The sequence below is a fragment of the Pinus tabuliformis genome, chromosome 2_2, assembly GCF_031772625.1.
Source record: "Pinus tabuliformis cultivar Carrire ecotype Pingquan chromosome 2_2, CPIR1, whole genome shotgun sequence".
Taxonomy (NCBI): domain Eukaryota; kingdom Viridiplantae; phylum Streptophyta; class Pinopsida; order Pinales; family Pinaceae; genus Pinus; species Pinus tabuliformis.
Window position 1 is genome coordinate 169,104,909 of NC_142300.1, and position 16,708 is coordinate 169,121,616.

Sequence of the window (16,708 nt, forward strand, 5' to 3'; positions counted from 1 at the left end):
CCCTGGCTGTGAGCCTAAATCTTGGTGTCTTGTCTCTTGTTTTTATCTATTGTTCATTGTCTACTATGATCTTTTATCTACTGCTCTTATTGAAGAATCACTAGTTGAGGTTTTTCATGTGTATCTACTTGTTGATAAAAGAAGAAAGAAGTAATTATCCATAGAAGTAGTTATCAGATTGCGAAAAATTATTCTCGTCTCCTCTCTACTAGAATTTCAACATGATCTAGCATGGATAAATTGCCATTTGAATGAAGAGGGGATAGCAATATCGAACTACTGTGGGAAGGAAGTTAAGGGGGGGGTATCCATAAGATTGAAGAACACTTAACACATGAAAGAGGCCAAATAGAACTTTGTAAAAAATATCTCTTGAGCTATAAAGGGAGAAGCAAATTCTAATTGAAGCCTTCACAACAAAGAAGGGAAAGACCAAGAAGGTTTAAAAAGGATGGGGAAAAGTCAAAAAAATGATGCTATTTGCAACAACCATGAACCTGAAGTGCATATGCCTTGCTTTGAAGAATCCTCAAATTTTCCTGTTCAAATTGGAGATCAACATGTTTCTATCCCTAGTTCATCTAGTTTGAAGAGGGTGCATAAAGGGATTCCGTTGATGCTAAATGGAAGAAGATAGAGGAGGAGGATTCTTGTGAATGCGTTGCTAGATGTAGGTACAACGTAGACATACTTTTCAACGCCACTAATTCTACATATTAACAGCCTATGATTGACAATAGAACTTCATATGGTATAGGCAACAAAGGCCCATGTATTCATGATATCAGGGGGACACTTTTAGAAAATGAGGTCCAAAGAACAACTAAATACCTCATAGACCTCAAGCAATCATGGACTAAAACAGGGTGCACAATTATGTCTAATGGATGGACTAATGGAATATCCTACAACATTCTATATTTCCTAATTGCTTGCCAAAAAGAAACAATGTTTTTCGAACTTGTGTATGCATATGATCAGGTGACGGATGCATAATTATTACTCCCTCTTTTGGATGAAGTGGTTGTGGAAGTGGAGGTAGAGAATCTTGTAAAAAGGATCACAGATAGCGCCTCCAACTATGCTACAATTGGAAGGATGTTGGAGGAAAAAAAACCCCACCATTTGGTGGACTCCATATGCGGCCCATAGTTTGCACCTCACGCTTGAGGATATTGGCAAAATTGACTGTGTGAAGTTTGTGGAAAAAACAAAAATCCTAACTAGGTACATCTACAACCACTCATGGGTTTTGAACCTTACAAGGAAAAACGCTACGGGTAAAAAGCTTGTTCGGTCAGCCAATACGTGATTTCCAACAAACATTCTTTTGTTGCAATCCCTTGTTCAGCAAAAAGAAAACATGTCAAAGATGTTTTCTTGTGATGAATGAAATGCATCTTAGTGAATAAAAAGGATGAAGGGGAATAGGTGGTTGACAAAGTATTCAAAAAATGTTTTTGGAGAAAGGCAGAAGAGATAGTGTTATTTAGTGAGCCTTTTGTGAGAGTGGTGTGGATGTTGGATGGTGATAAACCTATGTTGCACGGGTTCGCTAATCCGAGGGTGGGGTTCTTGAGCCCGTACCGGGTTCTTGAACCCAAGTACCGAATTCGGGTACGGGTGCTTCTTAGAAGAACCCATAAGGACCAGGTTCTTCCATGAAGAACCGGGTTCTCCATTAAAAAAATTGGGTTCTTTTGTATTGATGGGCATGAAGAACCCTAGTGATGGGTACTTGGAACCCCAAATTCGGGTTCTTTGGGGTTCTTCAGGGTTCAGTTTAGTTTTTCCTTTTAAATTTTTAATTAATTTAATGGGCTTCCCCTAATATTCTAGGTAGCTAGTTATCTTGCGAGAGGAATTGGAGTACTTATGCCTTTATCCATTCAATAAAGAGAAATAGGTTGGGCTCAAAGAAGGCAGAGAACTTAGTGTACATTCATACCACACTTCGTCTCATATCTCGAAAAGGCCCTAAGTACAAAGAGTGTCCTTTCAAGAGATGGGACCAATACACAGATGATGTTATGTGTGTGGATGAGGAGATACAACCAGATGGCCTTGTTGAACTACCTCCAGTCTATGTTGCAGGAAACGTGGTATAGAGGTCCGTTTCCATACAGAAACGGGTATGAAATGCGGAAACGCGTTTGGTACGGTCGTGAAACGCGTCTCCAGCCGTACTGCCACGTTTCCCGAAACGAAAACGTGGCCAGTACGGCCGGAAACGCGTTTCAGGGCCGTACGACCCACGTTTCCTCATTAACTTGTGTTTTTTTTAATTTTTAATTTACTTTTAGGGTATGTTAGTGACTTCTTGTTGCTTCTAGATGCGTGTCTAAAGTTATAAAAGTGAATTTTTGCCCTAGTGTTGATATGCAGTTCATCAGGAAGTTTGAGGGATATGCAGTTCATGGTAATGTTAAATTCTTAAAGTAAAAGTGATATTCTCCTTTATTTTTCATTTTCATCCTTTTACTTAAATTTTTAACATTACCATGAAATGACTCAGGATGTTTGAGAGTGGTTTCGCCCTCATTGGATTTCATATGGAGAAAGTAGAATTTTAGATCTCACTCAAAATCCAGCAGAATTATTTGTTTTTCAGGATTTCAGGATTGGAGGGATTGCAATGTTTCCATTGGATTTTATCATGTACTAGGGTATTGAACTTGTATTTAATCAAGAGAACCAAGCCCTATATGCAGGGGAAACTCCCAATAATCAAAATCATGTAGGGTACTAGGGTATGAAACGTGTATTTAATCAAGAGCACTAAGGTCGTTCGACTATGTAGGAGGAGACTCCCAATACAACAATGGTCCTTCTAAAGAATGGGATGTAGATGCAGAAAATCCTGATTTGGATCTCTCTCTTGCAGCGTTATAGTCTTTATTGTACTTGCAACCTCATATATTAATATAAATAAAGGCTGATTTTGAGATTTGGATATATAATAAAGGTTGATTTTGGATATTCCGATATTTTTATTTTAATTATGTGATCATTCATGAGTAAATGTGATGTAAATTAAATCTTAATATTTAAGTGTAATAAATTATAATGTATCATTAATGCTTTATGATTGCACATATATATATAAATATTTTCAATATATATATACACACATATATATATATATTCACGTTTCCCCGTTTCCAAAATTTGGGGAGGTTGCTTTTTGCATCGCTTCCCGTTTCGGAAACTCGTACCCGTTTCCCCGTTTCGTGCAAATTAGCCTCCAGTTGCAATGGATGAGCAAGAACCTCAAGATGAGAGTGATTCCTACCTGGAGAGCACACTAACTAAAGATTTGAGTGATGCTGATGACATGGATGTTGATGACATGGCTTGAGGAAGCCATTGTTCACTATTAGCTATTTTTATTTTAAAATTTCCTAATTCTTGTTTGGAGATGCCTTAAGGAAAATTTTGAATGTACTATGGCAATGGATGTATATCATGATTCTTATTAATAGGTAAACTCCAATTTGCACTTGATATCAAACTAGAAATTTTGAAATTTCAATGTGAATGTTGAATGTTCAATGATGTGCATGTTTAAATATTTAAAGTTTAAATCATAAATATTTTAGTTTTCTCATTTAAAGTTGAAAAATATACAAATTCATATATATTATAATTTATATAATATAATATTTATATATATTATATATAAAAATTATAATATACCCTCGACAAACCCACGCACCCTATTTCAAAAAATGACGTACCCATCCCCGAACCAACGTTTCCTCACAACATAGTGATAAACCGACTGTGGGTCTTGTTTATGTGCACATGGATTAGGCCAAGGAAGCAATAAAGTCAGCGACTCAACATATGGAAATAAAAGACAAAATTATCTTCCTCTATGGAGAATCATTGATGTAAGATGAAACAAACAACTCCACAGACATTTATGTGCAATTGTGTATTACGTAAACCCAAGGTACATAATTTCAAATTTTCAAAGTTTATAAGTTATGTTATTCACTACAAAAGATAAGCAAAACATTCAAAATTAATGTTTTTTGCTATGTTGCTAGGAAACGTGGGTGCGGGGACGGGGACTGGGACGGGGACGGGGGCGGGGACAGCATTTTTGGAAACAGGGTGTGTGGGTTCATCGGGTAATATAATAATATTAAATTTTAATAATTAAATTTTATAAATTATAAATTTATAATTAATAATATATATGAAATTTGAATTTGTGTATTTTTTCAACTTTAAACAAGAAAACTTTAATGATAATCATTTAAATGGGACAGATTTTGTCACACATAGCTGACTGAGATACACTAGCCAAGTTTCCTACAAACTCAGGAGTACGCTCAAAAATCCTAAAGTATTCTGAGTTCTCAAAGACTCGACATTTTAAACTTTATTTTATTGGGGTGCCTTGTGTGTTTGGTGGGACAGCAGCGAAATACATGCTGCCAGCAGCCATAATTTATACTTTAATGTAGCCACAAGCCTAAAAAAAAACCACAGAATTTATATGTTAATGACAAATGTAATGATTCATTTTTTCAAAAATTAAAATATATATACTATGAATTGTTTTTCCTGAACAAATTCTGAACCATTTAATTGGATTTTATTGATCCATGGTGAAATTACATTGCAAGGGCAAGCAACACCATTGTTAGAGGGTAGATAATGAATTGGCTTGAATGTTGTGTAGATGATTGAGTTGAAAATTTGAAATACATTCTCACTGAACGGTTTATATTGTAAAGAATAGCACAGATCTATATTCAGTGTATGAATGCAATTATGTAATGCTATTCATTAATGCAAAAAATGATGAAGATTTTCTGCGCTTTATTAATCTAATTGCAACTATTTCAAGTTAAAATCACTGAAACGTATACTTCTCATATTATAGTATATAGTATAAATCTGGGCTGAGTAGAGGTAAGTTTGTGGCATTGTCATCTCTGTTTAGGGCTTCGGTTGGGTACAGGAGTCTGCATAGGGAGGCCGAGGTCTGTTCCTTAGTGAACAGTGTGCTGTTTTGTGTAAACAGTGGCATGAATCAAGCCCTACAACTCAACATTTGACAACAACAAGGAGGAGGGACTATGCCGCAGCTGTAGGAGGCAAATTGAGTGTATAAAAGTGGACTGACAGTTGTGGCTCATGTTGCAGACAGTCTGAAACAGCAAGAAATTGTGACATTCATTCCGACAATTATGCTTAATGTAGTTGAGCCCCTGTGGGTGTTCACTATTCAAATGTGTAATATAATGCACTTATATTTTTCACACGCGGGTCTTGTAAAATTTTTTCATGGAATAATAAAATTGAAAACGAAAACTTGTAAATACCACTGCCGCTGAAGCTGCTCTATCCAATGCCGCTGAAGCTGCCCACTGCTGCTGAAGCTGCCCACTGCCGCCGGAGATGGTAAACGGGGACGGCTCAAGCCTCAACCAAATGGAAAAAACTTAAAAGTTAAATGAAATCAGTAATCATGTATCAGATATTTGCTTGTGTGCGTTCTTAAAGAGTTAAAGTCTTTAAGATTTAGGGTTTTTTAAGTTTTTTACCTTTGTTATAAGTTATTTTTTAAATTCAATAAAAAAAATTATTTGAAAATTAAATTTTTAATATAGTTTTTTTTACGAAGAACCGAAGAACCCAAGAACCCGTTAAAGGAAAAGAACCCAATTTTTTTTTTGAAGAACCCGGTTCTTCTGGGTTCGTCTGGGAAGAACCCGTACCCGAATCCGGTACTTGGGTGCGGGAACCCGGGACGGGTTCGAGAACCCCACCCCCGGGTGCGGGTACCCGTGCAACATAGGTTTTTTGTCTTCTAAACTTTAAAATTACTAAAACACAAAATATTAGAAGCAAATGGAGAGGAAAAAATGGGATTGTAGTGTATGAATGCACTGAGTGTAAGGTCACAGATCCAAAGACTCGAGACGAGATACATAACAAGCTCTCGAATTTCAATGAGAGTAATGGTACCATTATCATGTCCATGGCTATAAGAAGTAGAACAAAAGATCCATCGAGTACAAAATGTCTAAGCTTTCAAATAATATTGCTAATTGCAAGAGTTAAGTCCAACTTTCAAAGTCACTGAATAAAACTTTTCTTCCTTCATCTCTTATTACATACTATTCACGGCACAATTTGATAGTTAGTGCTCTGATTTGCAAAAATTTGCAATTTGGATATTGGGCCAAACATGCAATGCTTCAGGGTGTGAACTGTTGAAATGTGTATCTAGGTTCGGTCATTGTAATGACATGTGTAATCATGATTTTATGAATTTAATCAAATGAGAAAAGAAATTTATTATTATTGATCTTGAGACATGGGTTTCATGCTTAAGGAAAATTTATTTTTAGGTCAAGCTCCCATTGTGAGCTCTTAGGATTGGTCACTGAGTCATAAAGTCATTTGAGTCATTGTCATGTATTGAAGACCCATTTGGGCATGTTACATATTGTAAAAGAAAATTTATTTGAGTCAATGTAAGAGTCAAAGACCCTCTAAGACCTCGTCACAAGCACTCAAACAAGTTGACCTTCCAAAGAAGCTATAGATCATTCTAGAAGGAGATGTCGACCTAGACATAAAAACAAGTCGGCTTATTAGCATGGAGAAGATCACTATAAAAAGGAGGACTCGGCCTCACTTGAAGATCATCAATAAAGCATCATCGAAGAAGAAGAAAGAAATGCGAAGAAGGAAGGAATATACCCTCTTTAATAGCGAATATAAGGAGAAGAAGATCAAAGGATTTTTGTGTTGCGTTGGGTCTCTCCAAATGAGGATGAGGCATCATGTATTTATAGGCTAACGTTGAGGATGAATAGACATGACAGTTGGGCTTCTCAGCCTACATGAGCTTGTTGGCCGACCTTGACTATTTGACCATAATCAAAATAAATTCATGACTTCATTTGTACATGTCAGGATGAGATGATCTTTAGATCAATCCTACACCTCTCAGAGAGAGGAATCCAAGAAAAATATGAGTCGTCATAAATAAGATGACCCATGTCGAGTTTGGCCCTAGATGCCAATTTTAACAAAGGACCACAAGATTTGACTATGATATCTCCATGGGAAATATATGAAGATCCAATAGAAAAAGAAAGAGAATGTCCAATGTCCAAGCCCAATGTCCAATGTCCAATTGAGATCTTCATATTGGCACATCTGCAAAAAGATATACACTATCAAGATCCAATTGAGAATGTCCAAGTACCTTGTATGGATTATGAATACCTCCCTAGTTAAGGAGTGTTGAAATATGTAACTAGGTTCGGTCTTCATAATGACACGTGTAATCATGATTTTATGTATTTAATGAAATGAGAAAAATAAATTTATTATTATTGCTCTTGAGACATGGGTTTCATGCTCAAGGAAAAATTATTTTTAAGTCAAGCTTCCCATTGTGAGCTCTCAGGATTGGTCATTGAGTCATAAAGTCAATTGAGTCATTGTCATGTATTGAAGACCCATTTGGGCATGTTACATATTGTAAAAGAAAAAAAAACATTGGGCATTGTAAGAGTCAAAGACCCTCCAAGACCTTGTCACAAGCACTCAATCAAATCAGCCTTCCAAAAAACCTATAGATCATTCTAGAAGGAGATGTTGGCCTCGACATAAGGACAAGTCAGCTTATTAGCATGGAGAGGATAATTATATAAAGGAGTACTCGGCCTCACTTGAAGATCGTCAATAAAGCATCATCATCGAAGAAGAAAGAAGTGCAAAGAAGGAAGGAAGATACCCTCTTCAGCAATGAAGACAAGGAGAAGAAGATCTAAGGATTTTTGTGTTGTTTTGGGTCTCTCCTCCCACACGTGTGACTTTAGTTAGGGTTTTTGCAGTGAGGTCACATCAGTCCCTAAAGAAGCCTATACAAAGGTCACAAGACAAGCATTCTAGCAAGCCGAGTTCTCAAAAGGAAGTGTCCAAGCCAAGCGAAGAAAAGGAGCCTAACAAATCAGCCCCATTCAGTCCACACATGTGAATACTTAGTGATTACAAGTAGGCCAAAAATTGCAGGCTTGTGACAATAGGCCGAAATCTGAAGAGAAGCCAAAATCTATGGTTAAACAATCGGTTTGACTAGAATTGACTTGAGGAAGAAGAATTGTTTTAAGCAAGCCTTGTATCTTGATCTTGGAGAGGTTCTTAGATCAAGGGTATTTGTCTTGGAATTCATCATTCAAAGATTCTATAAGGAGAAGAATTCGGTGGGTTTTCCTCTCAAGCTTGGAGAGGTTTTGGCCCTGGCTGATAGCCTATATCTTGTGTCCTTTGTCTCAATGTTCTTTATGATTTGGTAGTTGTTTAATGAAGAAGAACACATAATAATAATCAACTAAAGAACCTAATTAAGAAAAGTAAAAAGTCTTCACAAGCAGCTATCATTGCTAGAGAAATCATTTCATCTCTCTACCCTATTTTTCTCAACATCAACAGAATTGGAGCATTTTTTAGCATATATACACTAATAAGTGTAACAATTTGGAAAGTAGTTGAGTGGCATGGTTTATGTTCAGTACAACATTAGGGTGAGGCACAACCAATTGTTGAACAAACCCCTGAATCAAGCAATATAGCCTTGGGTGACTTTCATCCATCATCACAGTGGGTTTTGGAGAATCAATCACTAGCATTTGACAATGAAAGCCTTTCTTGGATGGACTTGGATCAACCTCCACAGGGAGAGGTATCACTACATTCAAGGCTGGAGGAATCAAGTTGCATCCCACTGTCAAGTATACTCATTTTATGCTTAAGGATGAGGAGGATGAGGATTTTGATGAAAGGAATTAGTAGTATTGTGCTTATTTTTGCACTCTAGACTCTCTACATGCTATTAGGAAACTATGTGGAAGATTTTTATGGACAGAAGCTAAGAAGGAGGATTTCTTGCCATGGGTTGCTAGGGAGAAGATCGCTATGCCCAAATCGTGGGGAAGGTGGGGAATAAAAGATTTTCCAACCTTTGCAAGTTCGTTGTCAGCCAAATTAGGATGGCGACTACTGTCTGTAGAAAATTTTTAGACGACTGTGGTAACTCGGAAGTACATCTTCCCACTTTCTTTGGATGATTGGATGCGGAAGGCAAACAAAAGAGTCCCAAACTCTTCATCAATTTGGAAAGCTATGGTGGAATCTTTCAGAGTTGTTGGAGCAAGCCTGGCGTGGCATGTGGGTAACAGAGAAAAAGTCAGAATTGGAATAGATCCCTGGGTTGGTTGCAATGCAAATCACACTCTTCATCAGGAGTTGGTATTGTCCCTGAATGAACAAGGAATAACCTTTCTTAAGCAGGTGGTGGACGAAGAACAAACTGCTTTTTTGAATCAGGGTTGGAAGTCTGTTGAACAACTTCACTTAAATGATGATTTTGGAGTGCACAAGGAGGGATACATCTCAGGACTCCAAAGGTCACAAATCCGAATTAGGGAGCAGGAAGATTCCCTTAGATGGGTTTATGCTCCTTCAGGTAATAACTCTCCAAAATTTGGATAGAGTTTTCAAATCGAGTCCAGGATGCAAAATCAACAAATCTGGTGGTGGAAACCTATTTGGAAGTTGGAGCACCTAGCAACGGCCAGGCTCTTTCTCTGGTGTTTACTCAGGAATAAAATTCTGACCTGGGACAATATTCAAAAAAGACAAAAGAACGGTACTGGATGGTGTATTTTATGCAAAAATGCAGAAGAATCTGTCAAACATCTGTTTCAATGGTGTCCTTTCTCATTCAGTCTTTTAGAGACTGCTAAGAGACCTCTGGGATGCAATCTAGAATCGAGAGGTCAAAAGTTTTGGGGAAGCATGGAAACTTTGGTGGGATGGGTCAAGAGATGAAAAACTCAAGAATATTCCCCCCTTACTCTGCTGGGGAATCCAGTTCGTGAGGAATAAAGGCATTTTAAGAGACCAAGCCTCGACCCCAGCTCTCATGGCTTCTGAAATTGCTGCAATCTTCTCCCTTCTCCCCACTAATCAATCAAACCAAATACCACGTGTCATAAGGGAGGAGGAGATAAACACTCATATTCCCTGGTCATATTTGGATGGGGCGTTAAATACAAATAACAGGTGCAGAGGAGGTCTGGTAATCTACCTCACACATCAGCACAGTTTAAAATCCAAAATAGGCTTGGGTAGCGGTACCAACAATTTTGCAGAACTCTTGTCCTTAAAACTTTTGTTATGCTGGACTAGGGAACTGGGAATCAGATCACTACAAATTTTTGTGGACTGCCTAAACGTCGTCAACTGGTTCAATGCTGTTAAGAGATGTCAAAACCATGTTTTATTGCCTATTTTAAAGGAGATTCAGTTCATAAAACAGTTTTTTGATTATATTTCATGCTGTCATATTTACAGGGAACACAACACCGAGGCGGACATCCTATCTAAGAAAGGTACTTGACAGGATTTGGGCATCTGGCAGGTCAGAGATCAACTAGAGGGTACGGTTCAAGAATATCTACATCAGCCTTTTATTTCCTTCTGAAACCTTTCCACAAGTTTCAGATGTTTTGCCATGACTTCTTGATATTATTACAGTGTTTCAGTCAGAATGCCTATGTATACTTTTTGTTTTCTCCATAACTATTTGCTTACAGACTATCAGACTGTTTATCTTCTTATGGTACCAGATCGGTTTTGATTTTCTACATATCAGGCAGATGTCTAGAACTGTTTTGTTTTACAGAACTGAAGGCTGTTTCTTACTATTGAGAGGCCCAGTTTTGAATTTTTTTATCGTGGACAGAACTATATAGATCATCAGTATCAGAAATGCTTCAGCATGTGCATATGTAACTTTTTTTTCTTAATAAAAAGTTCAATTTTCTTCACAATTAATAATAATAATAATAAAACTACAGGTATTTGCTCTATTTATATCTATTTGTTTGGAAAAAGACAGGAAATCATGCTTCGTGTGTTTCTTCCAATTTCTGGCCCATGGTTTGAATTTGAATGCTATGTACTATATACATATGTGATAGTTTATCTAGTAAACCCATGGTATATTCCAGAAAATGGTGGTGTAAAACAAATACAGAGAGAAATTACATATCAACGTACAACCAAGAAAATCTCAAGCAAAATATCAGATGGTGCTCTGATGTTATAGCTTTATCTCCAATCAAAGCCTATGCTTCTTTGAAATTTATGTCCCTTGGGTGTAATCTCATAACTTCTAGTGAACTCTGTAAAGTTTTAGACATAAGGATCAAAAAACCAACCATGAGTCTGAAGAAAAGAGACAAAGCCTGCCCTGCTGGTAAAAGTTGTGAGGGGCACACAGATGCTGACAGATAAGCAGAATTTACTGCATTCGAATCAGAGTCGTCTTCAGTTTCCTTGATGTCCAACAAAGATGGTTTTAAGGATGCAAGCTTCCACTGCTTTCCCACAGATGATATTTGACGAAGCCAAAAGCTTTCAGAACTATTATAATTGCGAATGTCTAGGTGTAAAAGAAACTCTTGTAGCCTTGATGGGCAGGGAGTAATATGCACAGCTATATCTAGTGACGGAACAACCTGTCATAGAGTAGCATTAATTAGAATTTGGTCCTAAAATTATAAAATAGCTGTTAGAAAATATAGCTAACAAATGGACTCCATAGAAACCATTGACCATTTTCACACAAAATGCTAGGATAACTTATAAATGCATATTGATAGAGAACAGACAACAATGAGATTCTACAGTAAAAAAATAGGGCCTTGATTTCCATGCAACGTTGTGAACATCAGCATTGAGATAAAATTGGCAAGGGTCCAGAAAACCAAAAAATCGTAAAAATCGAGAAAATATAGGTAAAAATCAGCAAACATCAGCAAAATCAAGATACCATCAAAATATCAGTAAAAATCGGCGAACATCGGCTAGGCCAAAAAATCGTGATTTTGAGATAAAATCGGGATGTTATTGAGATGTTCGCGACACTGAAATTCCATGCAATGTCATTATAAATTCAAGTATCTTTAAAATGCAAGCACAAATATTTTGATTAGTTACATATAGATGGAAACTTTGTTGTATGTATAAGCTTAGCTAGTATATTAAAAGTTGCCCATCTGAAATTCTCGTTGTGATTACCATAATCCCTCAGTAACAGATAACAGCAGGTACATTAAAAGAAGTAAAACCATATGACACCTTGAAATCGTCTACTTATTTTAGGAACATCACTGAATAACACTGTCCTGTTAAGACATGGCTACAGTTTCATCACAACTGCCAATCAGACCAACTGCTGAAGTTGACCCTCACACCAAAGACACAAGTGTCTGTTAATATAACATGATATGGAGAAATCCTCCAATCTTATAATTACAAAGCATCTAATGACAGAATACTATTATGTCTTAAATCTCTATGAGAACAGCCTGCATATTTGTAAAATCCCTAGTAGTATGGTGTTCTGCTTCAACTCTAGAAAATGCTACAGTTTAAACATGGGTTATTGTAATCAAGGAATTCGTACACTCTAAGACAAGATATCATTAAGTTTCCAATCTATCTTTCCAGACACCACAGATCAAAAGAATGCAGATTAAAGTAAAACACCAGTGTTGAAGGATCATTGCTGTATTGACTTAAGAAACTTCATTCTCATGCAGAAGACTGCTTAAAGGTGCAAATCTACAAAAGTTATAGTCAATGTGCTGATTACTAACAAATTATCAAATGACTTTATTTACAAGATATTTGAGAATCCTTTTACCTGTACATTATAATGCATTCGCATTATGCGATAATTCATGTATTCTGACGGTGTTTGCATTTCATAGTAGATTGACATGCTCAAAGATATCATGCCTGCCTCACCAGTATGTAGCCAAAGTGGCCACAAGAGTGTTGATTCCCCTTCAATTGAAATATCCTGCAGATACGTTAAATATTGCCAATTATCATAACTTGTCAATGCGTACTTGCAGATGTTATATAAGACAACAAAATCTATGCTTAGTTGCAGAATGCAAACCTTGGGAAATGTGAATATAGTGTTGCTAGATTTGGTCTTAACATCTGAATCATCCTCAATGACACATCCAACGTGATCCCTTTTGTTTTTCTTGGTTTCGAGGCATGCAGGAAATTCTGCATCAAGATCTTCTAGCTCCCCAACCATTAGAAATCTTGGATGACTGATCTTCAGTTTCATGTTCTGACATGAACAGTGTGATTTAGAAATAAGATGTTTTAAAATTGCATACTTATACAGTTTGCATGAAACTATGCCTTAGATAAATAAATCTATAAATTCAAACAATCTTGTCCATAAATCCAATTCAAAAAAGTGTCCTTTATGCATGCCATGCAGGTAACTTGAGGATCTTGTTAATAACACATAAGGCAGTTTGTGACTGATAATTCTTTGGCTAATAATTTCCCATATGCCTCGCTAACATCCAAAAGGAATGATACCTTTATTGTTTCACAAGATCGATTCGAAAGCTCCAGTACTAAGCGGTGAAGTTCTCCAACATTAGTTTTGACTGGCATTCTATGGATAGTTCCCTCAAGCCTTGACAAATGCTGCAGATAGACAACGATGAAATACAAAAACATCATTTGACATCAAATAAGAAAATTAGGTGAATATGAGGTGCTAAAAAAATATAAACATTAAATCATAACAGTAGACAAAGATATTCACTACAAACACAATTTTGCATAAAATAGATAAACCTGTACCTTTAGGACAAAAAACTTCAAACGTTGATGTGAAGGATATTCTGTGGAATCTTTACTCTTCCTCTTGACCCTTTTTTTCTTTGGTAATTGAGAAGTAAAGTCATATCGTCCAGTAACAGTGCGTGACAAAACCCATTTCACACCAACTATCTGGAGGAAACCTTCCATTTTAGGAGTCACTTTCAAATGTACCTGCATAGCATAAACAAAACATATCCAGAAGTTATTTGGCAAGATCAAAAGCAAGAATCCAAGGAAATTCCTTATTGCATCTTAAATGGAAGTCCACTCTTCATGATCCACACAAAACCGTATCAAAATGATACTCTCTTCATAAGATAAGATAAGACAGTATAATTTCATTGATATCCTCAAATGACCAAAAGGGTACGTCAATGGGGCTCAAGAATACATCAGTGATGATAAACAGTGGGACTGCAAAAGTGACTCCTTAAATCTAGAACCTAAAAAATGCTAAAATGCTAACACAGTAAGTAAAGAAGATACTTAATAGCAACAATAAAAACAAAATTAAATATAAATATAAATGATTATATCCATCAATAAAATGTAACACTAACCCACTCCACAGTCAGTAGAAGTAGAATTGAAGGTAAAAGAGGAATAAGAAGAAAAAAAGCACCCTCCCAATCAACAAGGATAAAGATACACTCATCACAGAAGGGAACTCCGACTCCATGCTACCATCAAGATGGGGCCTGTTACACCTCAGATCCTCTACAGTGTACCCTACATTTTTTCAGGAGAAGTGACCATGCTCACGAGCCCAAATTGTGATGATTTCTATGTATGTGGCCTTGTCGGATGACGATGTACAAGTATTGGCTAGTTGGTGGCCAACATCCCCTAGTGTGGAAGGTCATGTTAGGTTCATTTAGCGCTCATTCTCAATGTGCTTGGTTTATTGCTCCAGTTGGCTATCCCTTGGCGGTGGTGAACCCCATCATGTCGAGCATTTATGTCCTAGGTAGGTATGCAAATATCTTGGGATGGATATACGAGGACACATGATTTACAGAAGCTTTAGCTACTGACTTATTTCATTGCTATGTAAAGGTAATTCCACCTTGTAAGAGTTGTCACATCCATGGTTTAGCACACCCATTTTACCCATACGGACTATCTATTTTCTTATGTATGTACCACACATTGGCTGTGAGTCCTTGGAGGTGATTCTACTTGTGCTTATTCAATGTCACACTTCCCAAGGCAATCTCACAATTCTCGAGCATATCACATTTTGCAAGGCATTCATCATGCTCTCTCAAGCACAAACGGGATTTTTGCATCCATATGGGCCCCCTTTACCAATGCCACAAGTGACATGTCACATGCTAAGCCACTCTCCTCTTTTGGCAATTTAAAGTTGTTTTCCATCATTACGGAGGGCCAACCCACAAGTGTGGGTAATTTTATGATTGTCTGATGATGTGGAGGTCGTTTAAGTGAGGTCTTAGCTAAATAAGATGACACGGTACTCACTTAATGTGAAATTATGATGCAAAATGACTTAAAAACATATTTTGAAGACTAATTAGCCCAAGAAGAGAATTTGTTCATTGTTAAAAGGCTTATTTGACTTTGTAGAGAGGATGTTCCTCCTTTTATGTCTAAACTTTGAATGGAAAGTGAGCAAGGAACATTGATTTCACCTAAATGAAACCTCATTAACAGATTTCAATTGGAATGTTGACTCCTAAAGCCAAATTGGCACTGTTACCCACCATTTTGTGGGTAATATCCATAGGAGAAATTTTTTTCTCCAAGATGGTCCTCGGCCAGCAGCCACCAACTAGCTCATTGTGCCATTTCTTCGCCACTTGAGCCAACCATGTGGTCCCTCGCCCATTTGCCATGATCATATGTTTGAAGGTGGGCCTCCCAAACCTAAAGGTATGCCTTGTCATTTGGAAATGGAGTATTGTAGTTTGCTTATCATGGACACTTTTAGGCATGGATTAATGGGGAAGAATGGGCTAGGTCTATGCTCCTGTCCCCTAGAGCCCTTTTAGTTATTAACCTTGGATTCTAGTCCCGTGTGATCTCTTTTACTGACCATTTGGCTCTAGGGATGGTATTTCATGGGAAACCCTGATTTTGGTTGCATGGTCCCACTCCCTTATCCGCTTATAATACCCTCTTTCCATTCATTATTACCCCATTCATCATTTCTCCCACCTGGGTCCATATTCCTCCACTATGTCCACATAGAGTTAGCATGCCCTTTCCCTTGCCCACAACTTGGGTCAAGGCTTGGAATGAAGCCTGGAGGTTGATGCAGCTGAAAAGAAAGATAAAAGCATATATGACCACATTCAACAGGAAAATGTACCACAAAATGCAAAAGATGGCCAGGGCAAACACATTTGGCACATGAGCAAAAACCAATACATGAGCTCTACCCCATCATCATGGCCATCACCCTGGTTCCTACAGGTTCTATAAGCCTCCTTCATCATATAGGAACCCATGATTGTCCCAACCCCTATTGGGCAATGAAGTGCCCCAGCTTAAAAGGGGGTATTCACTGCTATATCTTATATATCATGCTCTTACCCCTTGAGCCTCGAGCAGTTAATCAAAGAAAAACATAAAAAGGAAAAAGGCATATAACAAAGGGTGGAAAAATCAAGGTCGGTGCACCTCATGTAACATGACTACTCCCTCCTACACATTATAAACCCAACTGTGGGCTTCCCTCTAATTAGCTACCCCTGTACCCCAGCATGTGACCCAGCGCTGCCCCTTCTCATTCCCCACTTCATTCACCTATATGTCACATGCCATCACCTTTTGAAGGATGTACCTTGACTATATTATCCCCTTTAGAAGTAGAAACCACCTAATAGGATCATTGGTTAACCCCATTAGGAGTTTAGAAGGCATTGGCAAATCCTGAAGCCCATTATGGAAGGGCAGGTCATTATGAAGTCCCCACTTGTGGTCCATGATTGGTAAGCCC

At 37.5% G+C, this 16,708-nt stretch overlaps 1 protein-coding gene across 2 annotated transcripts in view; it reads right to left on the reverse strand.

Annotated features, from left to right (window-relative positions):
- The window catches only part of LOC149191950 (Tetratricopeptide repeat (TPR)-like superfamily protein), a 392,644-nt gene that overhangs the window by 114,396 nt on the left and 261,540 nt on the right, over window positions 1-16,708 (reverse strand). For both annotated transcript variants that reach the window (XM_089404439.1, XM_089404438.1), the window contains exons 22-26: window positions 13,726-13,917; window positions 13,456-13,566; window positions 13,013-13,195; window positions 12,752-12,910; window positions 11,262-11,561 (exon numbers count right to left, since the gene is read on the reverse strand). In XM_089404439.1, coding sequence (XP_089260565.1) covers window positions 11,262-11,561; window positions 12,752-12,910; window positions 13,013-13,195; window positions 13,456-13,566; window positions 13,726-13,917 — 945 coding nt within the window. The remainder of the gene's footprint in view (window positions 1-11,261; window positions 11,562-12,751; window positions 12,911-13,012; window positions 13,196-13,455; window positions 13,567-13,725; window positions 13,918-16,708) is intronic.